Source organism: Octopus bimaculoides, chromosome 28 (assembly GCF_046866305.1).
Source record: "Octopus bimaculoides isolate indiv1 chromosome 28, ASM4686630v1, whole genome shotgun sequence".
In the NCBI taxonomy this organism is placed as follows: Eukaryota; Metazoa; Mollusca; class Cephalopoda; order Octopoda; family Octopodidae; genus Octopus; species Octopus bimaculoides.
In genome coordinates this window covers 5,120,383-5,148,037 of record NC_142955.1, presented here as the reverse complement: position 1 = coordinate 5,148,037, position 27,655 = coordinate 5,120,383, and the positions used below count along the sequence as shown (strand labels likewise).

The window sequence follows — 27,655 nt, the reverse complement described above, 5'->3', positions numbered from 1 at the left end:
TATTGAACTCATAAAGCAAAATATGCCGAATATGCTCCTTTGTCACTTCCATTACAGCTTTGAAAAAATAACTGTTAAAATCAAATTGCACTCTTCAAAAACTGGCACTAACAATAAGTACAAGGTAAAATTACTACTTGCTTTTATAAAATGTTGATGTAGGTAATTTATCCTGTCCCCCTCAGACTTTTAGTCCATGCAATTGATAAAAACGCATTTATGGGATGACCTAATATACACAAGTGTCTGCTCCCAAATTAGTTTCCTCATAACTTCCTGAAACATGGATATTTTTAAATGAAATATTTTAGAAATACCCTTTAGGTAGTGTAGATTACTATTATAGTGGAATGTTAATGTGAAACAAACAAAAAAGAAGGAAGAAAATTGGTAGACATGTGCACATATATATCTACAAAATAAAACTTGAAATTTTTTTTTAAAATGTGATTTGTGAGTGTCTGCTAATTTCCCCCTCTATTTTTTGTTTTTATTTCGTATTAAATCCCTATATATTGGTATTGTACACTATCCGAAAGATATTTGTAGAAAATTTCATGGAAAAAATATCCATTTTACTGAAAGTTATAAGAAAACTGTTGGCGGGGCACACTTGTGTAGTAATGCCCTCATTAAAAAACTCGTTTTTCAGAAAATTATGATAAAAACTAAGACGGTGTGGAGAAGGGGACACGCATCTGCAGTTAAGCTTGTTCTGCTTTATCGCTAGAGGCCAAATGACTGAGTCATTAGAGCGTTAGGTAAAAATAACACCTCATAGTATTTGTTCTGACACTTTGTGCTCTGAGCTCAAAACCAGCCGAGGCCAGCTTCCCGTTTTGTCTTTTCAATCTTGATAAAGATCAAAATCTAATGCATGGTGGTGTGGACCGATACAACTGTAAGAATGCCGGACCAGATATGCCTAGGCGGTATTTGTTGTGACTCTTGACGTTCGAAGTTCCAATCTCGTCTACTTGGATAGTAGACTTAGCACTACAATAGGGGATTCCTTTGTGTCGCAAGCATTCAGGCCAGGCCCTTAGTTTCATGATACTCCACTCCTCTCCCTCTTTCAAGGCCTGTCACCAGACTGGGGGGGGGGGGCAGAACCGGCTCATGGTACCAGCAACTCGGGTAGTTGCCTGGGGCGCCATGTGCTAGAGTGCAAAGAAGGGCGTGACAAAGCCAAGGAAATTTCCACGACCGTCAGCTTGTACACGCCGAAGTTCAGCTTGCCCCGGGCGCCAGCAACCCTTTGGTCGGCCCTGCCTGGGGATGCTTCAGATTATTCTGGCTGGGCATTAATTTGTATTGCGGGAAGATTTTTGTAAACTGTAGTTTCTAAATCTGAGGGTGCACCATCGAATAGTGAGGCGCAGTGCCGTCCAGTGCACCCTCTTAGCGAAGGGCATGTCGCATCCACCAGTCTTTTGGAGACCTTGTAGTGGGTCAGTGACAGAAAAAAAAATGTAAATTTTCCGGGATATCTAATCCTTGATATCCTCCCATTGGTGGAATTTTTTTTTCATGAGGAGACTGATTGTATGTGTAGGAAATGGACGGGAAATGAAGAAAATCTGATAAATTGATAATGCTAAATTAAAAGGGACAAGATTTAGCGGCGGAGGGATGGCAGGTAAGGTAGGTAGGGCGGTTAGATGAGAGAGACTAAATAGACAACAGACATACATGGATGACGGTTACGAAATAACATGATCACTGTGCGTGTGTGTGTGTGAAGTGATGATTAGGAGTAGAGCACAAATGACTCACATACTCCCTCCATTTACACCACCACCTCCATCGTTACCATTGCCACCTCCACCACCATCGCCGCTACTATTGCTGTCTCTACATCCACTGCCACCCCCACTACCACCAACTCCACTGCCGTCCCCACCGCCACCGCTTGTTCCCTATGACTGTTTCTCTCTAATGTCAAGTTAACTTCCTGTGTGTGTTAGTAGAAGGGAGATAATCGTGAGTCACTCTACTTTCAAAATGATTTCCTATTAAGATTGTTCTATGTAGTTAGGGGGACGGGGAGCAGAAATAATGAATCCTATAATTACACGTCCTACTAATTACACACCTAGTTTTCTTTTATTTCTTTAATAACCTCCTAAGGAATGTCGTTTTGGCAAATTCCTACCGTTCATTTTCAATAGGCGCATGTAGTATGGCTTGTGTGCCGGTGGTACCGAATTTGATTGCTTCTCGCGGCACCCATCCCCAACAAGTGTCTTCTGCTATAACCCTCAGCTTGGTTGATTAATTTCCTTGTGAGCGGGACATTATAGACCGAAAGTATGGGGCATAACTACACAATTGTGTCCTCCCCACACACACACATGCACACATACACTCCGAATTTTGTTTCTTCACAACTTTCCTAAAAATGAGTATATCTTAATGAAATTTTATACAAAGGCGTGGTTGTGGTTATAAGCTTGCATCCTAATCACATGATTCCTGGTTCCATCCCACTGTGTTGCACCTTGAGCAAGTATTTTGTTCTAAAGCCTTGGGCTGACCTAAGCTTTGTGAGTGGATTTGGTAGACAGAAACTAGAAGCCTGTCACATATATATGTATATATATGTGTGTGTGTGTGTGTGTGTGTGTAAATAGTAATAATAATCATCATCATCATCATCATCATCGTTTAACGTCCGCTTTCCATGCTAGCATGGGTTGGACGATTTGACTGAGGACTGGTGAAACCGGATGGCAACACCAGGCTCCAGTCTGATTTGGCAGAGTTTCTACAGCTGGATGCCCTTCCTAACGCCAACCACTCAGAGAGTGTAGTGGGTGCTTTTACGTGTCACCCGCACGAAAACGGCCACGCTCGAAATGGTGTCTTTTATGTGCCACCCGCACAAGCCAGTCCAGGGGCACTGGCAACGATCTCGCTCGAAAATCCTACAGGAGCCAGTCAGGCGGTACTGGCAACGGCCACGCTCAAAATGGTGCATCTCATGTGCCACCCGCACAAGAACCAGTCCAGGGGCACTGGCAACGATCTTACTTGGCTTGCCGGGTCTTCTCACGCACAGCCCATTTCCAAAGGTCTCGGTCCGTAGTCATCGCCTCGGTGAGGCCCAATGTACGAAGGTCTTGCCTCACCACCTCAGCCCAGGTCTTCCTGGGCCTACCTCTTCCACGGGTTCCCTCAACTGTTAGGGTGTGGCACTTTTTCACGCAGCTATCCTCCTCCATTCTCACCACATGTCCATACCAGCGCAATCGTCTCTCTTGCACGCCACAACTGATGCTTCTAATGTTCAGCTTTTCTCTCAAGATACTTACACTCTGACGGGTATTCACATTGACATTACACATCCAACGGAGCATACTGGCTTCATTCCTTGCGAGCTTACGTATGTCCTCAGCAGTTACAGCCCATGTTTCACTGCCATGTAGCATGGTTGTTCGTACGCATGCGTCATACAGTCTGCCTTTTACTCTGAGTGAGAGTCCCTTTGTCGCCAGCAGGGGTAAGAGCTCTCTAAACTTTGCCCAGGCTATTCTTATTCTAGCAGCTACACTTTCAGCGCACCCACCCCCACTACTAACTTGGTCGCCCAGATAGCGGAAGCTATCGACTACCTCTAGTTTTTCACCCTGGAATGAGATAGAAGTTGTTTCCTGTTTGTTTGCAGTCTTTATTGCACCTGAACATCTGCCACAAACAAAAACTAACTTGCTAGTTAACCTGCCTTTGATGTTGCTGCACCTCTTATGTGTCCATAGCTTGCACCGGGTACATCTTATAGAGTTACTACCTACTCCTTTTCTACATACTGAGCAGGGCCATCTACCTGAAGGGGTTTGTGTTTTATCTACCTTCCTACTTATTAGGATTTTGGTTTTAGCTAGGTTGACTCTAAGGCCCTTCAATTCTAGACCTTGCTTCCACACCTGAAACTTCTCCTCTAGTTCTGATAGTGACTCCGCAATTAGGGCAAGGTCATCAGCATAGAGGAGCTCCCAGGGGCAACCTGTCTTGAACTCCTCTGTGATTGCCTGGAGGACTATGGTAAATAAGAGGGGGCTGAGGACGGAACCTTGGTGGACCCCTACCTCTACCCGGAATTCATTGCTGTACTCATTTCCAACCCTCACCTTACTGGCCGCATCTCTGTACATGGCTCGCACAGCTCTCACTAGCCATTCTTCTATCCCAAGTTTCCTCATTGACCACCAGATAAGGGATCGGGGGACCCTGTCAAAGGCTTTCTCCATGTCAACGAAAGCCAGGTACAGAGGTTTATCCTTGGCTAGGTATTTCTCTTGCAACTGTCTCACTAGAAATAAGGCATCAGTAGTGCTTTTACCTGGCACGAACCCAAACTGCATCTCATCTAAATTGATTTGCTCCCTAATTAGTTGGGCTATGACCCTCTCTGTAACTTTCATAACCTGATCTAACAGCTTGATGCCTCTGTAATTATTTGTATCTAAAGCGTCCCCTTTACCTTTGTAGCAGTTGACTATGATGCTGCTACACCAGTCATAGGGTATGACTCCTTCGTGTATCACCTGGTTCGTAATACGGGTGACTAGGCTATAGCCAACACTGCCAGATATTTTGAGCATCTCTGCAGTGATTCCTGATGGGCCGGGGGCTTTCCCGGTCTTCATACTCTTAATTGCTTTATCTACCCTGGTACTATCAACTCGGATAGCTGGTCCCTCTATTGGGTCGACATAAGGCAGGCTCTCTTTCTCCCATTCATTCTCTTTATTAAGCAATCTATCGTAGTGGCATCTCCAGACCTCTTTCTTTGCATCCTCATTTAATGCAAGCGTACCATCATCCATGCGAACACATTTCTGTCCTACAACATCACTATTCTCTCTCCTACACTGTCTTGCAACCCGAAATACCTCGAGTCTTTGGTCCTCACGGCGCAGAACATTGGCAAATCTTTCCTTATCTGCTTCCCCTCTGGCTAAATAAACCTGTCGCCTAGCCTCCCTTCTGGCACATTGGTACAATTCCCTGCTACCACCGTTCTTCCAGTCCTTCCAAGCTTGTTTCTTTTGTCTAATAGCCCTGTCTACCTCCTTGTTCCACCACCACGTTACTCTGGGTTGGGAGGGGACCTTACACCACCCACAAATCTGGTCGGTGGCTTTCAACAGGTTGTCCCGCAGAAATCTCCAATTGTCTTCCACGTTGTATGATGCTATATCCCCTTCTATTTCGTTAAATGCTTCAAGTAACTTGTCTCTAAGTCTCTGTCCGTTTGCAGGGTCTTTAAGCTTCCACACCCTTCTTCTCCAAGCCTGTCTAATTCTGGGCACCCATTTTGCCTTGATCCCAAAGTCGCTATAATAATGATTATAATAATTCTTGGATGGAATTTATAAATATTTCAATGCATTGCTACACGTTTCCACAAATCATGTGTCCTTTAGGAAACGTGCATAGCAATGCATTAAAATATAAATTCCATCCAACGATTATTATCATCATTATTGTCAATAATATTAATATACCAACTTGTTCTTTTTGTACATACCTGCGGTGTGTGTCACACTTCAAAGAAGTGAGTGGCAAAGCGAGAAAGAGCAAAAGAGAGAGAGACAGTGAGTGGTGACGGCGTTTGTTTTGTATTTTTTAAATATTTATCACATCGCAAGAAAAGTAGATACATAGATACATACACACATTGAGAGGAGGGACACAGAGGAAGAGAGAGTGAGAGAGACAGTAGATACATAGATTGAAAGAAATGCTGATATATAGATACAGAGACACAGCAAATATTGGATGTCATTTTCACTTTTCATTATAACACGAGGATAAAATCAACTTACTAGTGGCTGCTTACTCCACAGACATGCATATCATTAACGTAGTTCTGAAGGAGATTCAACCTCACACAGAATGTGACAAGGCTGGCCCCTTTGAATTACAGGTACAACTCATTTTGACCAGCTGAGTGGACTGGAGCAAGATAAACCTTCAAGTGGTTGGAAGAAAATAAAAAAAAAGGATCCTTTATAGGGGCAGGAAAATCTTTTTTAGTCGTTAGGGTCCCTATGGGTGTTAATCCAATCCTAACAGCGGCATTTGTGGGTCTCACAGATCTGGAGGCCAAGCCCCAAGATAAACACTGATGCACAGACTGTTGTTAGCAAACTGAGCGTGAGTCAAGGGTGAATACATGATGGAATAGCAATTATTTCGTCTTAGCTTTCACTGTTTATACTAAACACATGACATTTTTGCCTTACAACATGGAACATTTCCTTTTCTTTCACTCTTTTTAAAAAATAGCTCTTCATGGGTTACAAACGACAAGGTTCCTGTTTATCTGATCAACAAACAGTCTGCTCATAAAATTAGCACGTAAGTGGCTGAGTACTCCACAGACATGCATGCCATAAGGTAGTTCTCAGGGAGATTCAGCTTCACACAGAATGTGACAAAGCTGGCCCCATTGAATTACAGCTACAACTCATTTTTGCCAGCTGAGTGAACTGCAGAAAGGTGAAGTAGAGTACTTTGCTCAAAAACACAGCACTTTGCAGGGAGTCGTACTCACAACTTTACGATCATGGGCTGGGTACCCCTAACCACTGAGCCACGCACCTTCACTCTCTTAACTATGTGTAATATCCCCTACAAAATGGGTGGTGGAGAAAAGTTGCCAACAGGTGGCTACACGAAATTCAACTCTATACTTTAAGAATGTCTTCTATTATAGCCTCATGAGTTAATTTGATAGATGGAAACTGAAAGAAGCTTGTCATATAAAAAACTAGTATTATCAGTTTGTATCATGAGGCTGTAAATGGCATAATACAATAGGAGCTTTTATATGCATATTCAAAGTGTTTCTCATTAAACGAACTTAAAGGATACATGTATAAATATATGTGTCTGTGTCTCTACCATCACTGCTTGACAACTGATGTTGGCATGTTTACGTCCCCCATAACTTAGCTGTTCAGCAAAAGAGCCCAATAGAATAAGTACTAGGCTTACAAAAAATAAATACTGTGTATGATTCATTCAACTAAAAAGCGTTTCAAGTTGGTGCCCCAGCATGGCCAATTTAGGTTAAATAAGTTATTTTCTGTTAAACATAACTAATCGTGGGACATTTTGATACCACCTAGTATGTAGCTACTGATGGTAACTGATCCACCATTGTTGATTCAATCCACTGCAGCAAAGGTTCTCAATCATTTTTCACGTATGGACCCCTTTGATTACTATTTTATTCTGGTGGACCCTCAATGTTTAAAAACCAGTTTTATAGATATTTCTTTCAAAATTTCTGTTTTGTTTTGCACATCTTTTTCTTGTTTCACTCATTAGACTGTGGCCATGCTGGGGCACTACCTTCAAGAATTTTAGACAAATGAATTGACCCCAACACTTTTTTTTTTATTTAAGCCTGGTACTTATTCTATCGATCTATTTTGCCAAACCACTAAGTTACAGGGACGTAAACACACCATCACAAGTTGTCAAGCAATGATAGTGGGGACAAATACAGACACAAAAACACACATATATACATACATACATATATATATATATATATATATATATATATATATATATATACACACACATATATAGAGATGTATATATATATATATATATATATACAACGGGCTTCTATCAGATTCTGTGTACCAAATTCACTCACAAGGCTTTGTTTGACCCAAGGCTATAGTAGATGCTTGCCCAAGGTGCCACACAGTGGAACTGGACCTGGAGCCATGTGGTTGGGAAGCTATGCTACTTGTTACAGTCATTAGTGCTGGGTCACTGCTTTGGTGAATTTTTAGTTTTTTGAATCAACCCCAGTCCTTATTTTTTTTTCATCCTAAAGCCTGGTATTATATTCTATCATTCTCTTTTGCCGAACTGCTAAGTTAGAGAGACATAGAGATGCCGCTGCTGGTTATCAAGCAGTGGTGGGGGACCAACAAAGACACACACACACACACACACACACACATATATATTTATAAATTGAGAATATACTCATTAAAATGATTACATAAAAAAACCCACTGTATCAGTAAAATTAATTTTTAAGTAAAAAATTATAAAAATATAATAATAATGAAGGGCACTGGAATTCCAATGCCTAAATGGTAGAAGTAGATGTCAAATGTCTTCAAGCCACTCTAAATTTGTTCTCTATTTACAAATATTTGGAGTGGCTTGTAGATATTTGACATCTACTTCTAGCATATAGGTGTTGGCATTCCAGTGTCCTTAATTATAAATATATTTTTATAATCTATACTTGAAATAAATAAATAAATATATAGGCGTAGGAGTGGCTGTGTGGTAAGTAGCTTGCTTACGAACCACATGGTTCTGGATTCAGTCCCACTGTGTGGCATCTTGGGCAAGTGTCTTCTACTATAGCCTCAGGCCGACCAAAGCCTTGTGAGTGGATTTGGTAGACGGAAACTGAAAGAAGCCCATCATATATATATATATGTATGTGTGTATATGTTTGTGTATCTGTGTTTGTCTCCCCAACATCGCTTGATTATGGGGACGTAAACACGCCAGCATCGGTTGTCAAGCGATGTTGGGGAGACAAACACAGACACGAGTTCACACTGTCAGGAGTCCAGAGTCAGTGCAATATGGCTGGAATAAGAGGAAATTAATTGGTTGTACAGGGAAGTTTGGGAAGCTGCCATTGTCAATGAAACAGCTTTTACAAGCAGAAGACTAAGTGATCCTAAAGAACATGGAAGCCTCTAAAAATAATTTCAATTTTTTTCCTTTTAGTAATCAAGATGTCAATAATCCCATTTCTTTGATTACTTTTGTATCTTTGTAATTAAGATTTCTGCAACTTTCCTATATGAAATTACTTGGTGTTTAAGTCCTATGCTGCAAAGATCTGCATTTGTTGCTGTCTGAATGGCATTAACTTAACTGTATTCAACCTACTTTGGATGGTAAAAGCCATATTCACAATGTGCATCTCTGATTCCTGTGCTGTGTCAAGAAATTTCAATCAAAAAATATATTTTTGTACATGAGTGGTTGGCGTTAGGAAGGGCATCCAGCTGTAGAAACTCTGCCAAATTTAGATTGGAGCCTGGTGTTGCCATCCGGTTTCACCAGTCCTCAGTCAAATCGTCCAACCCATGCTAGCATGGAAAGCGGACGTTAAACGATGATGATGATGATAGATATATATATATATATATATATATATATACACACACACACACACACACACACACACACACACACACACATATATATATATATATATATATATATATATATATATATATATATATAATGGGCATATGTACACAAGTGCCTTCCCCCATCTTTGTTTCCTTATAACTTTCAGAGAAATCCTTTTATTCTTTTACTTGTTTCAGTCATTTGACTGCGGCCATGCTGGAGCACCACCTTGAGGGGATTTAGTTGAAGAAATTAATCCCAGGACTTATTTTTTAAGCCTAGTACTTATTCTATTGGTCTCTTTTGCTGAACTACTGTGTTATGGGGACGTAAACACACCAACACTTGTTTTCAAGCAGTGATGGTGGGGACAAACGGAGGCACAAAGACACATTTCACACAGATACATACATACGTATATATATATATATATATATATATATATATATACTAGCAGAAATACCCGGCTTTGCCCGGGTTAAAGAGAATAATGAAATCTAAAAACGCCGTCTAGACTACGCAACCCTCAACTGTTAGTAGCTATGATACCATATTTCTACATTAATAACTCTCCAATCCATGCTAGCATGGAACATAGACATTAAGTGGAATGCCAGTCTCTCATCTAGGAGGGCCTTGAAATCAATGTTACCAACTGGGGACTATGTGTGTCGTAGTGATAATAAAAAGACCCAAAGGAGGTCTGCAACGAAATAATTTTACTCAACACTTTGCAAGTGAATCAGTGGAGGCAAAGATGCGTCTCATTTACTTGACAATTTATGCACCACATTGCAGAAATCCCAATGTAAGTATATCTGAAAGGGTAGTCTTACACCGTTGTACCGTTGAATTGCAAATAATGCTCATCTGTTATGTTCGGGTTAAAATTTCATCAACATCAAAAATATATGAATTTTCATGGGAGTTATGGCCGTTATACATAGAATATAATTTCCAAATTTTATAAAGATCCGTTCAGTACTTTTGACGTAGTTTTGGATAAGAAAACAAATGACTAATGTGTGTGTTTGTGTGTGATGGGTGTATATATGTATAGATATCTGTATACATGTATATATATGTATATATGTGTACATATTACATGTACATCTATATATATATATACATCTACACATATGTATACATATACATGTATGCATATAGATCTATATCTATATATATCTATGCATATACGTGTATATATACATGTATATGTATACATATACATCTCTTTCTCTCTTTCTCTCTCTTTCTCTCTCTCTGAAAGTATCTGTAATTACAGTATCGAAATGTGATTGTTTCAGTTAGTGGAATAACGTGTACATATACATGTATATGTATACATGTACATCTCTCTCTCTCTCTGTCTTTCTCTCTCTCTCTTTCTCTCTCTCTTTCTCTCTCTCTCTTTCTCTCTCTCTCTCTTTCTCTCTCTCTCTGAAAGTATCTGTCATTACAGTATCAAAATGTGATTGTTTCAGTTAGTAGAATAGTTTCATTTTTAAAGTGAAAGTATTTGACATGAGTGTTTTTGTTTCACTTTTGACACGTAATACTTAAATAGTGGAGGAGATATTATGTTGCCGTGGGCTCGAACTCTGCAAGAAGTTAAAATTTTTTTTGACTAAAACACAACTGGAACCCTAAGTAAGGCATGTGTAAAATTTGAATGAAATTGGTTGCGTAGTTCTCGAGTTTTAGGGATTCACACAGACAGACACACATTCTCATTTTTATATATATAGATAAACAATATACGAGTATATGCATATATATGTACATGTATGTACATACCTTCATCTACATGTACATATAGATACATATCTGGGTACATGACATTGCAAAAGAACATGGACAAAATGATAAACAAGGTACAACAAACAAGCAGGCCACATAGAGAACATATCCTTCATCAGCTGCCACCATTAAAACTGGAATAATGTTTGCCTATATATATATATATATATATATATATATACAATGGGATTCTTTCAGTTTTTGTCTACCAGATCCACTCACAAGGCTTTGGTCAGCCCGAGGTTATAGTAGAAGACACTTGCTCAGGGTGCAGTGGGATTGAACCTGGAACCATGCAGTTGGGACACAAGCTTCTTAGCACACAGCCATGCCTGCACCTATATGGATATTTTTAAATGCAATTTTCTACAAATATATTTCAAATGGTGTAGATTTTGATTATATCACGGTTTAACGTGAATCAGAAAAAATCGCTTCCAAGACTTCTTTGTAATCCTAGTACTTATTCAATCGGTTGCTTTTGTCGAACCGCTAAGTTATGGGACATAAACACGCCAACATCGGTTGTCAAGCAATGGCGGGTTGGGGGAAAACACAGACACACACACACATACACACAACTGGCTTCTTTCAGTTTCCATCTACCATATCCACTCACAAGGCTTTGAACGGCCTGAATCTATAGTGGAAGACACTTGCCCAAGGTGCCACTCAGTGGGACTGTACCCAGAACCGTGTGGTTGTCATGCAAGCTACTTACCAGACAGCCACTCCTACAAAATGAAACTAGAAATTTTGAATAGAAAAATTGTAGTGTTTCATAGTTTGCATGCACACTGTTTTTTTGCTTTTTCATATTAAATTCTTATATAATTGTAATTTACACCACCTGAAGTGTAATTGTAGAAAATTTCATCCAAAATATCTATTTTTCTGAAAGTTATGAGGAAACAAAGTTGAGGGAGGGGGCATATGCTGCAATGTGCATGGTCTGTATATATGTGTGTGTACATATATCCATCTATATGTGAGTATATATATATATATATATATATATATATATATGCACACACATATATAAATAGGCACAGGCGTGGTTGTATGGTAAGAAGCTTGCTTCCCAGCCACATGGCTCTGAATCCAGTCCCACTGCATGACACCTTAGGCAAATGTCTTCTACTCAATCCACAGAGGCAAACATTATTCCAGTGACGAGGAAGTGAAAACTGTAGTGAAGAAGTGGCTCAAAGAACAGTCAACAGAATTTTATGGGGCAGGGATGCATGCTCTCGTTCAAAGGTGGAACATTGCTATTGAGAGAAACGGTGACTATGTTGAGAAGATAGGGATGTGATCCACAGAGGACCAGCTTCATTTTGATGTATGATACATGTTCCTGTGTTGGTAATTATACCTGTCCTATACAAAATGGCATTACTTTCTCGACTCACCCTCGTATATATATATATATATATATATATATATATATATATATATATATAGTTGGTTGATCCACTACTCAGGAAGAGACTATTCTAGAGTACGTCCTACCTTATCTTCGAAACGTCAAGTTAGAATAGAGGCAGCTGATGAATAATTCCAAGTGGCTTTCTGTTTTCCTATGTGTTTGTTCCGTTGTCTGTAGTTCATTGTTCTAACATCCTGTACCCTGATATGCATCTATATACACATGTAGATGAAAGTATATACATATATGTGTGTATACATGCATATATATTTTTTGTATTATATATATATATATATATATATATATATATATATCTATCGTATGTGTATTTCGTGTGCAAGATTCTTGATGTGGATACGTGTGTTGAAAGAAATACAATTAAACCTTGGGAGAGGCATTATGCCGGTAATAAACACACGCACTGGTTCAGTCCTTTATTAATTTAATTAGGTTTAATTGTATATATATATATATGTATATATATAATTGAATAAAAAGAGTCAACAGGAAGGAATACATTTAGACAGCTATTTAATGAACATTATACATGTTTTGATACAACATTGATCCGCATATACATAGGATCTAAATTAAGTAATGGTTTACCTGTATAATGGGATCCAGTTGTATCTCCTCAGGTGATGTATAATCACTGTCCCCATAAGTAAGTCTTTTGACTTTGATGCTAACACATCCAACTGGCACTTTTGAATCTCGTAGACGTTGACAGTTCCATTCTGCTCACTGTCAACATTCCTCTACATGCTCGACATGAGTGGCATTGTTAATTATAATTTATTTTTCACACACGGTGAATACCTAAGCCTAGAATTTAAATGCTATCAACTATTTGGTAGTTCTAAGGGTGAATGAGCTCCATTTTGTACTCTGATACGTTCCTAACAGAATACACTCTCTTTAGAACATCATTAAATGCAAGTGAGCCATCATCCACATGGACCCATTTCTCTCCCTTGATATCGTGATTTTCTCTCACACAGTCTTGCAATTCAAAACACTTCAAGTCTCTAGTTCTCACAACACAGAACATTGGCAATTTTTTTCTTATCTGCTTCCCTTCTGGCTAAGTAAAGCTGTCTCCTAGCCTCCCTTCTGGTGATCTGATACAGTTCCCGGCTACCACCACACTTCCATTCCTCCCATACCTGTTGACTCCAAATTTTTTCAATTATCTATTCACACACTACAGAAGCCCAAACACAAATCTGGAAGTATGTATAATACTACTGCTGGACAGCACTGGGTGAAATCTGAAGGTGGACGAGCTTTATACTGCACTCTACTGCGTTCTTAACAGAATATATCAAAACTACATGTATATGTGTGTGTATATATATATGTATGTGTGTGTGTGTGTGTATATATGTATATATCAACGACTATTGAAAAGGTTGCAAGACACAACAAAAATTTTAGAAAAAATAAAGGAGTGGAAATTGAACTGGTGAGTGTGTTAAATAATAAGGCAAATGAAATATATAAATATACAGGTCGTCATCGACTTACGACCAGTGACCGGTCGTAAGTCGGTGTATAGGCCCCCATAGCTTTGTTTTATATTTTTACATTCTTAAGGTACATTCTCCATGAGAGGATAGTCATCCAACACAGTGGCGATTGATAACTAAACCTAGGGGCCCCTTTTGTTAGCTGACATCATCCATAGACGGGTTAATTTCTAAGAAATTAAACCTATTTGATTTCAACTGGACTATTTATTATTGCTGCCGGGAGCTGGTGCACCAATCACCATAAAGTCGATGATGACCTATATACATATATATATATATATAAATTATGTGTGTGTGAATAGACAAATCAACTCCTGCACATGTGTTCTTTCATCGTTATCGATAATAATATATTAAACAAAACAAATATTTGTGTCTGTGGATGTCAGAAATCTTACAGGGGCAGGGGTGTAGATGGGTGGGTGGGTGTGTAAGTAAGAGGAGGTTGTGGTGATGGTGGCACAGTGGGGAGAGGCATAAGATAGTTAGAGCTAAGACACTTAATTTCCGGTATGTCTTGATTAACTGGGGATGGGGTAGGCAAGTGAGATGGTGGTGGTGGTGGTGGTGGTGGTAGAGGGTTGAGTTGATGACTGGATTAGAAGACCATGGAGGGGTGGGTAGCTGTAAGGTTGGTGAGGATGTTTGTGTCTTAGTAAGTCAGTGTTTGTTATTTTGAAGCATGTATCATTGTGTGTTGCATCATTATACTGGGTGGGCCAAAGTAATGCACAAAATAAATCCAACACACTACAGAGTAATTGACAAAGACCTACTTGAGTTTTCCTAAAATTGAATAAAATACTTAAAATAACAATAAACACACACATACATGGTGAACAAAATGAGTAATGAACAAAATGCCTCAGGGACAGCCATTTTGGAGGAGGGGACTAGTCGATTACATCAACCCCAGCGTTACACTGGGGTCGAAAGGATGATAGGCAAAGTCAACCTTGGCAGAATTTGAACTCAGAACATAGCATCTGGCATGATACCACTAAGCATTTTACCCAGTGTGCTAATAATTCTACCAGCTTGCTGCCTCAATAATAATAATTTCTACTGAAGGCACAAGGTCTGAAAGGTTAGGGGGGAGGTGTAAGTTGATTACATCAATTCCAGTACTCAACTGGTATCTATTTTATCGATCCCCAAAAAGATGAAAGGCAAAGTTGACCTCAGCAGAATTTGAACTCAGAACTTTATGACAGCTAAAATACCACTAGACATTTCGTCCAGCATGCTAACAATTCTGCCAGCTCACCACCTTAATAACATCAATAATGGTTTCAAATTTTGGCACATGGCCAGTAATTTCGGTTGGTGGGGTAAGTTAATTACATCAGTCCCAGTGTCCAACTGGTACCTATTTTATTGACCCCCTGCCCAAAGGAACGAAAGGCAAAGTCAACCTTCGTGAAATTTGAACACACGACATGAAGATGGATGAAATGCTGCTAAGTATTTTGCTCAGCCTGTTAATGATTCTGCCAGCTCACTATAATAATAACATAAATAAAAATATCAGATGTTTGGTGTGTGACCTTTGGCCCACCCTCTATTTGTGTACTTACACGCATACACACACTGACATGTGTCACCATACCAGTGTTTTGTGTATGTCTGCATACAAACATAATTACACTGTGTATATGCATATATATATATGTGTGTGTGTGTGTGTGAAGTTGCGTGGCCTTGTGGTTAGGCTGTTGCACTCATGCTCGCTAGATCATGGGTTTGATTCCTTGATTGGGTGGCACATTGTGTTCTTGAGCAAAACACTTCATTTTACATAAAGTCTCCCTTTTGATCAGTGGGGGATATTGGCCTGCTTGCCTGGCCAGCGGTTTCTACGGTTGGATGCCTTTCCTTTATGCCAACCACTTTATAGAGTGTACTGGATGTTACATGTCACTGATCCTGGAGCCCCCTATGTGTCACTGACATGGCTGTCCTTTCACATGTCACAGATACAGGTGCCTTTCATGTGCCTTTCACGTGTCACTGATATGGATGCCTCTCACGTGTCACCAGCACAGGTGTCTTTTCTGTGACACTGGCAAAGATGACCATCACATGCCACCAGCACAGGTACCCATCACGTGGCACTGGCAAAGATGACCATCGCATGCCACCAGCACAGGTACCCATCACGTGGCACTGGCAAAGATGACCATCGCATGCCATCGGCATAGGTGCCCTTCACATGACACCAGCACAAGTACCCTTCACATGACACCAGCATGGGTACCTCTCATGTGGCGTTAGGAAGGGCATCCAGCCATAGAAGCCATACCAAAATGGACTGGAGCCTGTTGATGAGCCACGTCTCTCTAATACGGCCTACTCTATGTATTATATATCATCATCATCGTTTAACGTCTGCCTTCCATGCTGGTATGGGTTGGACGATTTGACAGGAGCTGGCCAGGCAGGAGCCTGCACCATACTTCTGTACCTGTTTTGGCAGGGGTTTTTATGGTATGCAACCCTTCCAAACACCAACCACCCAGCAAAGTTGACTGAGTGCTTTTTATGTGGCACAAGCACAGGCGAGGTCAGTTTTGGCTTGGTTTTTGCAGTTGGATGCCCTTCCAAACAACCACCACTTTACAGTGTGGACCAGCACTGGCAGGGTCACCAAGTAGTATAATACATAATATATGATACATATATACGTAATATACATATATATTTATATACCAATAATAATAGTAATATGACAACAAAAGAATCAATGAGTCCTCGATATTATGTAAATAGAGGAATTTATCTATAAATATATATAATATAGGACAATCAGTAAGTTCTAATAATACTACTCAGTTTCAAATACCAGAGCTGAGAGCTTCTAGGCATTTTTCATCAGTCATTAAGACAAGAAAGCAATGAAAAAAAAAACCATTGAATGAAGGGAAGTTACTCTAATAGGCATGGATAAAAATTATAAAAAATACACGCAACCACATACTCATAAAGATTAAAATCTACATATGTACACATGTATATATACATACATACACATACACACGTGTGTGTGTGTGTATATATATATATATATATATATATATATATCATCATCATCATCATCATCATCATTTAACGTCCGCTTTCCATTCTAGCATGGGTTGGACGATTTGACTGAGGACTGGTGCAACCGGATGGCTACACCAGGCTCCAATCTAAATTTGGCAGAGATTCTACAGATGGATGCCCTTCCTAACGCCAACCACTCAGAGAGTGTAGTGGGTGCTTTTACGTGTCACCCGCACGAAAACGGCCACGCTCGAAATGGTGTCTTTTATGTGCCACCCGCACAAGAGCCAGTCCAGGGGCACTGGCAACGATCTCGCTCGAAAACCCTACAAGGCCAGTCAGGCGGTACTGGCAACGGTCACGCTCAGGTTGGTACATCTTATGTGCCACCCGCACAAGAGCCAGTCCAAAGGGCATTACTATACAAGAATGCCTCATGCTAAGAGGGACTCTAAAGTCACACAGGGTGTCCACAAAGTCTGGGTACATGGAGTAAATAAAATCATATCATAAACAATTAAATATAAGAAATAATAATTTTTTAATGTATGTGTTAATCCCCCATGTACCCAGGCTTTGTGGACATCCTGTATATATATATATACATATACACACATACACATACATGCATATATGTGTCCATACAAGCATTATTATGCTCATATACACATCTCTATACATATACATGCATATATATGTATAAAAATATAAATATATATATATAAATATAAAAATACATACACATACATATATATGTGTATATAACTTCATCTTCACATAGGAAAATGCTTACACTTATCTTGGAACTTATATCAATAAATATACTCATACAAAAACGTAAACAATATACATATATGCACACTCGTAACAGGCATATGTTCACACTTGCTGCATATATGAATATACATACATGCGCATATACATACGCACTTATGCATATATATGTACAAATATATCCACACACACATATACATGCATACTCAACATCATCCTCGCATAGATATATGCCTACATTTATATATAGACATTTATACAAATGAAAATACATACACAAACATAAAACGTATACATATATGTATAGAGGTGTATACATGTACACGCTCCTATCTGTCAACACATCTACAACTGCAGATATACAAGCGCATATACATACATAAAGGAAGGAGAAATGTGGATGACTGTCACTCTTATGCAACGGATACAGTCTTACACTCGTATATATACATACATCCGTACACATATACACATGCACACACATACACATTTGATATATGCTTATACATACAAATACTACACACGTATATAGTCGCACAATTGGAAAAGTGGGGAGGGAAAAAATATGCAAAAAATATATATAAAGTAATAAAAATATTAAAAAATGTTAAGACATGTGAAAGGCTTTGTACACAGACATAATAAAAAAAGCAGGTTCTATCTGTGACCTTGGGTGGTGGGGGACAAAAACGTAACAAGCATTTTGTCATATGTCGACATGATTTAAAAAGTTCAGTTCTTGCATTTAGACATGTAACGGGGTCTAAAGAACTTTTCCAGATGAGCCATCTTTCCATATCACAAAGACTGCACCTTCCGCTGCCGTTGGTGTAAGGTTTAGACTTGGTCAAGATCTTCCAGTGAATCTTATAGCTGATACCTTGTTCTTTTAAGGACCATATATAACTGAATAATTTAGTCGTTTTTCTTTCTTTTTTTGTCCCCGTGCCTGAAGCTTAAGGTGATTATTGAACCTAGCTTTAAAATTTCCCTCTGTGAGACCCACATATTTCTTTGACGAAACTGTGTCCTTAGCAGTTGTGGAATCTACGATGGCTTCATAAATGATGGTCTCAGTCATACAAGCTCCATTTAGCGGGTACAAGTCTTCATCTCTGCAGGAACAGCCGGCTTCATGTTGTTGTTTTTGTATGTTGTGTGTAATTATATTTTAAAAATTTGTGGTTGAACTAAAACTAATTTTTAGGTTATGCCTATTAAATAGTTTCCTATATTTATAATTTATTGGAAAGTGCTTATCTATAAGTGATAAGAAATATTTACCTATATTAAAGGTCACTTCGGGGGAGTAAGGGGGTGTGAACCAGATAATTTTCCTGTGTCTTTTCTTTTCTTTATTTCTGTACTAATAACAGGTGTATAAGTTATTTCCTTACTAAAACCACTATCTTTAAGAGCTTTATTATATATTGGGGCAACATTATTAAATATGTTTATATCGGAGGAGAGGCTAGAAATTCTCCTACTAATATTTTTAACTAAATTCTTAAGCACTATGGGATGGGGGCAGGAACCTACATTAATATTACTAAGTCTATTGTTGGGCTTTCTATAGGGTTTGTAAATATTCTTATTTAAATCTAAAGATACATCAAGGTAATTGACAAGCGTCAGGTTGGTGTCTATTGTTATGCTAAGATCGAATGTTTGCATCATTTGGATAATATCCTTCCTTAACAGATTTTGCGCTGGTCCATTGGTATTTATCGTTAAAACTAGAGCATCATCTTTGTAAATAGCGAAATATGTGGCTGTGTGGTCAGTAGCTTGCTTACCAACCACATGGTTCCGGGTTCAGTCCCACTGCGTGGCATCTTGGGCAAATGTCTTCTACTATAGCCTTGGGCCGACCAAAGCATTGTGAGTGGATTTGGTAGACGGAAACTGAAAGAAGCCCGTCGAATATATGTATATATATATATATATATATATATATATATATATATATATGAGTGTCTGTGTTTGTCTCCCTAGCATTGCTTGACAAACGATGCTGATGTGTTTATGTCCCCGTCACTTAGAGGTTCGGCAAAAGAGACCGATAGAATAAGTACTGGGCTTACAAAGAATAAGTCCTGGGATCGATTTGCTCGACTAAAGGCAGTGCTCCAGCATGGCCGCAGTCAAATGACTGAAACAAGTAAGTAAAGAGAGAGTATACACCTATATATATATATATATATATATATATATATATATATATATATATATATGTTATATGTAATACATGTATATATTACACATATACAGAATGTCCCAGGATTAACTATCCCGATGAAATCAGGCAAATTTTTAAAACATTGACAGAATTTTATGTTTATTACTTAATTATGATACCAAAACAAATAAATATATTAAACTTATGTCAAAACTTTTATTGAAAATTTTCAACATGTGCTCTGTTTGTATCTGTATAAATTTCAAATCTATCCTTAGCATTGTGAAACACATTTTGAAATATATCTCAAGAGTTATTTCCCACACTGCTAACTGAATGGACTCTTTAAGTTCAGTTAAACTGTTGCTCCATCCTGGGCACAGAGGTAGAGAAAATGATTGTAGCCTGAGTGTAAAAAAAACGTTTTCTTAGACAGATAAACAGGATCTGATAGGAATGGAAATATAAAAATTAAAAAAATTTATAAAAATCATAAAACTATAAACAAAATTTGCTGTAGTAGTAGTAGTAGTAGTAGTAGTAGTAGTAGTAGTAGTAGTAGTAGTAGTAGTAGTAGCTATTAATCAATATCTATGATAATGTGGTGTTGTGGCTATCATTCTAGTCTGTTGAAAGCATACTAATGAATAGTTTGCTATAGTAGTAGTAGTATTAATAGTAGTTGTGCTTGCTATTCTTAATTATCGTCTATAATGATGTGATGTTGTGGCTGTTATTGCAGACTGTTGAAACCATCTCCAAGGAATAAGTTTGCTGTAGTTCCTACAACTGCACTGCTGAAACAATGGGCAACCTGCTACGAGTCCTCACCAAGGACGACTCCACTAAGAACTATGACGCTTATGTGGATTTTGAAAGTGAGTACAACTTTTGTGTCTATATCTGTTTTTCATGGACTTAGAAAGAAAGAGTGGAAAGAGTAAACAAATGCTTTTTAAGCAGAATTCTGGTTTAAGCACCCCATATAAGCCCTCATAACTTTTTAATTTTAAGGAATTCTCAGAATATGTTCAAAAAATTTGTGTCCTACACATGGGAATTTATACAATTATGAAAGAAAAAAATTTTTATAAGCCCCCATTAATCCTAAAAGTTCTACTCATTTTCAATTTTTTTCTTTTGTTTTAAATCAGAGTTTAAAATATGGACAGTCCAAATTTTTTGTGTAAATCTCGGCAATGGATTACCCTTAGGTGCATCATCATTCCATTAAATGTTTCATCTTCTTCATCATCATTATTTAACATCCGCTTTCCATGCTAGCATGGGTTGGACGATTTGACTGGGGACTGGCAAACCAGATGGCTACACCAAACTCCAGGGGATAAAAATATTTGAAAGATATCAATACATGTCAGTGACAAAGAAACAAGGACAGTATCAGGTGGTTGTGAGAAGTGCTAAAAACAGAAGCTAAATTGCTCTTAAATCACACATAAAAGAATTGTTTTTTGCATAATTGTATGAATTTCCGTGTGTAGAGCACAAATTTGCAAACATTTTCAGAAAATTCTGAAAAAATGAAAAGGTTATGAGGGGTTGTATGAGGTGCTTAAACCTTTAACATTCAGATTTCTTTGTCAAATATAATGCTTATTTATTCACATTGTTTTGAATTAATCACACATTATTTCGTAGCTTCAAAATTTCAATGGTGTGTTTGTATATTTTTAGACTGACATTATAGGTTAGGCATGAGAGGTTGAATCAGGTCAGTTTTAACATAAAACAGGTAGAATATTTGTGCCAGATATAAGCGGATTAAACACCAAAGGGTTAACCCAGAATTCTGTCACGCTTTATTTCTACTGTTATTATATTGTAATCTATATAATACAAAACCACATTGAAATACAAATCCCAAACCGAAGGAAACACAAACATGAGCAATACATAGTGACAAGCAGGGAGAGAACTCCTGTGGTTGCATACCATATTTGATGGGGTATAAGACAACGTCTTGTTTTTCCCCCATGCACTAAAAACATTTTTCTCCTGAATATGTGTTGCTGAAATTGAAGTACATCTAATATACCTGTACATTTTTTATGCTACCAAATATGGTATAAAAGTGAGCTTTGGGACAGACAGAACTAGGGAGTACTTTCTAATCTAAGTACTTGCTTATATGGACTTTGAGAGAGAGAGAAAGATATATATGTATATGTATGTATATGTATATACACATACATACATGCAAAAATACATACATACATATATTGACTGAGCGGTAAGAAGTTTGTTTCTCAACCACATGATTCTAGGTTCAGTCCCACTGCGTGGCACCTTGGGCAAATGTCTTCTACTATAGCCTTGGGCCAACCAAAGCCTTATGAGTGGATTTGGTAGATGGAAAATGGAGAGAATTGGATGTATGAAAAATTTATTCATATGTTAGAAAATGTTGAAAAGTTTCTTTTAAAAACATTACAATAGAAATAAATTGATTATAAGTTGTAAAGCTCAAAAAGAATATTTTAAAAACCTACATAAGTTTCTGTGCTATTCCCTAATTAATTAGAAATACTAAGCATTTAGCCATTTCTCTCCATTTTCTTTCCTTCAATGTTAATAATTATAATTACAATAATCCCTAATATGTACAAGGGACTTTCACATTATATGATAGACATTAACCAGTGGAATTTCTTGGATTACATAATCCTTAATGAGGTTATAACTCCCTCAAATTGATTATATATATATATATATATATATAACGTGAGAGAGTTAGGGGTTGGGGGTTCAACCCACTAAGGGATAGTATCTATCCAGTATACTGCTGGGAGGGTACCCAATTATTGCTACACTGATGCTATACTAGGTGCAATCAATGGGAGCGGGTAAAAGTGAAGGTTTTACCCAAAATTTGTGTAACAATTAGAAAATGGAGGATAATATGCTGAACCCAACTACTTGCAGACGGTGTATCCCGTTGAATTCATTAATTTAATTCATAGCAAAAGGGAGAAAAGAAAAAGAAAGAAAGAACCAAAGCACAGGTGTCTATGGCAGACTATGTTATTTTGCCAACATGGTTTACATATAGAAGTACAAAGTACATAAGGAATTAGAGGATGAACAGAAGTTTAATCTTACAGCTGTTTCGGCCTAGATTTAGCAAGCCCCATTCTATCCGAATATTCCTTTCCGGAGTAATTATATATATATATATATATATATCGTTGTGTGTCTGTGTTTGTCCCCCAGTACCACTTAACAACTGGTGTTGGTGTGTTCATGTTCCTGTAACCTAGCGGTTTGGTAAAAGTGACTGATAGAATGTACCATGTTTAGAAAACTAAAATTAGCACTGTGGTTGACTCCATCGTCTGAAATTCCTCAAGGCGTAGGCCCAACTTGACCACAATCTAATGACTGAAACAAAAAAAAAAAAATAATAAAAGATAGAAACTTTGCCAGATCACATTGGAGCCTTTTATTTTTGCTTCAGTCAAGAGATTGTGGTCAAGTTGGGCCTACGCCTTGAAGAATTTTAGACGATGGAGTTGACCACAGTGCTAATTTTTGTTTTTTAAACATGGTATATATATATATATATATATATATATATATATATATACCTATATGAAACTTGAGAGAGTATTCACCTATATAAATATTTAAGTGCACTCTGTGCATACACACACTTGTATGTGTGAATCTGGGTGCATGTGTCTCTATTTGTGCATGTATTTCACCTTTGACCCTTTAGCATTCAAACTGGCCGTATCCAACCTAAATATTTAACTGGTCAGATCCAACCTCTTACACCTACCCTATAATGTCATTCTAAAACTAAACAAGCACATCGAAATCTATAAACTACAAAATAAAAACTGATTAATTCAAAACAATATAAATAAACAAATATTACATTTGACAAAATAATCTTAATACTAAAGAGTTAAATGTGTGCACACGTTTGTGTTTAGACTTGTGTGTGTGTGTAACATGATTACACACATGCTCTGTGTGTGTACATTCTTGTGTCAGTGCCTGCACTTGTGTGTATGCGCGCACTCATGTATGCATATTTTTGTTTGTGTCTGTACTCCTGTGTCATGTCTACATTCCTGTTTGAATACAATCACATGCCTATGCTCACTTGTTCCTGTATACACACTTAATCTCACTGACATGGCTAATACACACACACAACTATTCACATGTTCTCATAATATACAGGGTGGGGTGAGTAAACTGTCGTCTAAGTTACACAAAAATGAAAATAACACTGACATCTCATTTTAACAGATATTTATCAAAATTACATAAAAAATATCTTGAAATACTAAAGAGTAAATTCATTCAATAAAATCACCATTGGTTTCAACCATCGCCTCCAGACGACTTTGGGATCTCTTGCAACTCTTCTGCACGTTCTCTTTGTTTAAGTTGGTGAATGCTGCCATAATCCTTGCCTTCAGCTCATCTTTGGTGTTACAAGGAGTTTTGTTGGTCTCTTGCTTAATTGCACCCCACAAATAATAATCAATGGGGTTGCAGTCTGGGGAGTTAGGTGGCCATATTTAGGGGTGATATGATTGCAGAAATTGTCTAATAGCCACGACTGGGTTCTCCTGCTTGTGTGGCATGGTGCAGGGGCCTGTTGCCTAGGGCAGCACTACCTGCTCCAGGCACTTGATGTTAGCTTCCATATTGAGTCTGAAGGCCATGTGGGAAGATGAATGGAGGCATAATGTTGCCATCACTAGTGATCACTCCAAACACCATGATGTTGACTGGATGTTTGATTTTTATCACTCTCGGTACATGCACTGTCCTCAGATTGATACCCAAACAATCTGAAATGCTTGTATTAGTGCGAATGCCAAGCAGTACAGCATGTTGTTTCCTAATTTCTGGCAGAGTGAATTGTGTCATGGTACTGTTTTTCTCACAGACGGTGCCCGACTGACCCTTCTACACTGTGTAGTCAACAAAATCAAAAACAAACAATGTGCATGCATGAAATTAAGAATGTAAAATGGCGACAATTTACTCATTGCTCCCTGTACATATTCACAAAGCTACATAGACACACGTACATACATATACATACCCACATGACTGATCTCTTACAAATACATACTCATATAAGTACACATATGTATACAACTAGATATTAGATATATATATATATATATATATATATATATAAACGATGATGCACACACACACACACACACACACAGGCATGGCTATGTAGTAAGTTTTCTTCCCAACCATATGGTTCCAGGTTCAGTACCACTGTGTGTCAACTTTGACAAGTGTCTTTTACTATAACTTTGAGTCAATGCAACTCTTGTGAGTGGATTTGGTAGGCAGAAACTGAAAGAAGCTCATCGTGTGTGCGTGTGCGCATGTCTTTGTGTCAGTGTTTGTTCCCCACCACAGCTTGACAACCAGTGTTGGTGTTTACACATCCCTGTAACTTAGCAGTTCAGCAGAAAGAGTTGGATTGTTTGACTGTCATTTTTGGTGTGGCTTTTATGGTTGGATGCTCTTCCTAACACCAACCACCTTACAGAATGGACAGTGCTTTTTACATAGCACCAGCAAGGTCTGTAGAAATACTCACATATAGACAGAGGGAAGGAGTGACATTATACTTATTTACAAACATCGATGTGAAGGCACATGGCTCAGCAGTTAGTGTTGGGCTCACAATCATGAGATAGTGAGTTCGATTCCCAGGCCGGACTGTGTGTTGTGTTCTTGAGCAAGACACTTTATTTTACGTTGCTCCAGTTCACTCAGCTGTAGAAATGAGCTGTGATGTCATTGGTGCCAACCTGTATCAGCCTTTGCCTGTGGCATGGAAAGGGGAAGCTGGTATGCATGGGCAACTGCTGGTCTTCCATAAACAACCTTGCCTGGACTTGTACCTCAGAGGGGAGCTTTCTAGGTGCAATTCCATGGTCATTCATGACCAAAGGGAGGCTTTACCCCTGTCTAGATGCTCATGTACACAAAGAGAGAGAGAGAGAGAGCGCGAGACCTTTGGAAATGTGCTGTGCGTGAGAAGACCCGGCAAGCCAAGTAAGATCGTTGCCAGTGCCCCTGGACTGGCTCTTGTGCGGGTGGCACATGAGATGCACCATTTTGAGCGTGGCCGTTGCCAGTACCGCCTGACTGACTCCCGTAGGATTTTCAAGCGAGATCGTTGCCAGTGCCCTTGGACTGGCTCTTGTGCGGGTGGCACATAAAAGACACCATTTCGAGCGTGGCTGTTTTCGTGCGGGTGACACGTAAAAGCACCCACTACACTCTGAGTGGTTGGCGTTAGGAAGGGCATCCAGCTGTAGGAACTCTGCCAAATTAGACTGGAGCCTGGTGTTGCCATCCGGTTTCACCAGTCCTCAGTCAAATCGTCCAACCCATGCTAGCATGGAAAGCGGACGTTAAACGATGATGATGCAAAACCTGAGTAGACACTCTCACACATAAACAGAGTGAGAGAGTGAGAGACATTATACATACATACGCACATATAACTAGATGCTCCAGCACATAAGCAGAGAGTGAGAGAGAGAGAGAGGAACATTACACATGCAAACAGATGGTTCCAAACTCATCATCATTTAGTGTCTGCTTTCCCTGCTGGCATGGGTTGGATGGTTTGACTGAAACTGGTAAGCTGTGGAACTGCACCAAGTTCCAGCATGCTTGTTTATATTGCTAGTGGGGAGATACATCCCCACCATCTCCAGCATCAGGACCACCAATCACGTGATTTGATCTTCCCATAATGGATATATCTGGATGCTGTTGTCCTTACCATGTCTAGCTACTATGTAATGGTCTCCCTCACTGTCATCATTATCATCTTTTGATGTCTGTTTTCCATGCTGACATGGGTTGGACAGTTTGACATGCATTGACCAGCTGGAGAGCTGCACCAGGCTCCAGTCCTCTGTTTTGGCTCGGATTCTATGGCTGGATGCCCCTCCTTACACCAACCACTCCATGAATGTGATGGGTGCTTTTTATGTGCCACTAGCACAGGTACCTGTTACATAACACCAACATCGGCCACAACTAAGATTTCACTTGGCTTGACAGGTCTTCTCAAGCACGGCATACCACCAAAGGTCTCAGTCACTTATCATTGTCTCCATAAGGCCCCGTGTTTGAAGGGTACTTCTTACAGGTGCCTGTTGCGTGACACCAGCATCAGTGAAGACTAGTTTCACCTAGTTTGACGGGTCTTCTCAAGTATGGCATATCACCAAAGGTCTTAGTCTCTATCAGAGATGCCTGAGGAACAGTCAGTGTCCTTATGGCCATACTCTCTTCTCAAAACTTTCAAATCTTGTGTTGAGCTGAAACCAATTAATTTGGATTGCAACATTGAAATGACATTAACAACACACACACGATTACATATGTATACAGTGGGAGCACTAAACAGTGATGTGTATAAATGCAACAGTGATGTGTAAAAGCAGGTCTTCGTGTGCACAGTTTATTGCCCAATGATTGAAGGGCACTCTTAAATGGGCTGGTTATGCTGCACTGGCATAGGCCATGGTTACGGTCTCACTTAGCTTGCCAGGTCTTCTCAAGCACAGCATATCTCCACTCTGTGTCACATTGAATCTCCCCGAAAACTACATTAAGAGTACATGTGTCTGTGGAGTGCTCGACCACTTGCACATTAATTTCACAAGC

The 27,655-nt window shown here is 38.9% G+C and overlaps 1 protein-coding gene across 3 annotated transcripts in view; it reads left to right on the top strand.

Moving 5' to 3' along the window:
- The window catches only part of LOC106879244 (CYFIP-related Rac1 interactor B), a 154,489-nt gene that overhangs the window by 66,061 nt on the left and 60,773 nt on the right, over positions 1-27,655 (top strand). For all 3 annotated transcript variants that reach the window (XM_052977635.2, XM_052977633.2, XM_052977634.2), the window contains exon 3: positions 20,700-20,835. In XM_052977635.2, coding sequence (XP_052833595.1) covers positions 20,763-20,835 — 73 coding nt within the window. In that variant the 5' untranslated portion in view covers positions 20,700-20,762. The remainder of the gene's footprint in view (positions 1-20,699; positions 20,836-27,655) is intronic.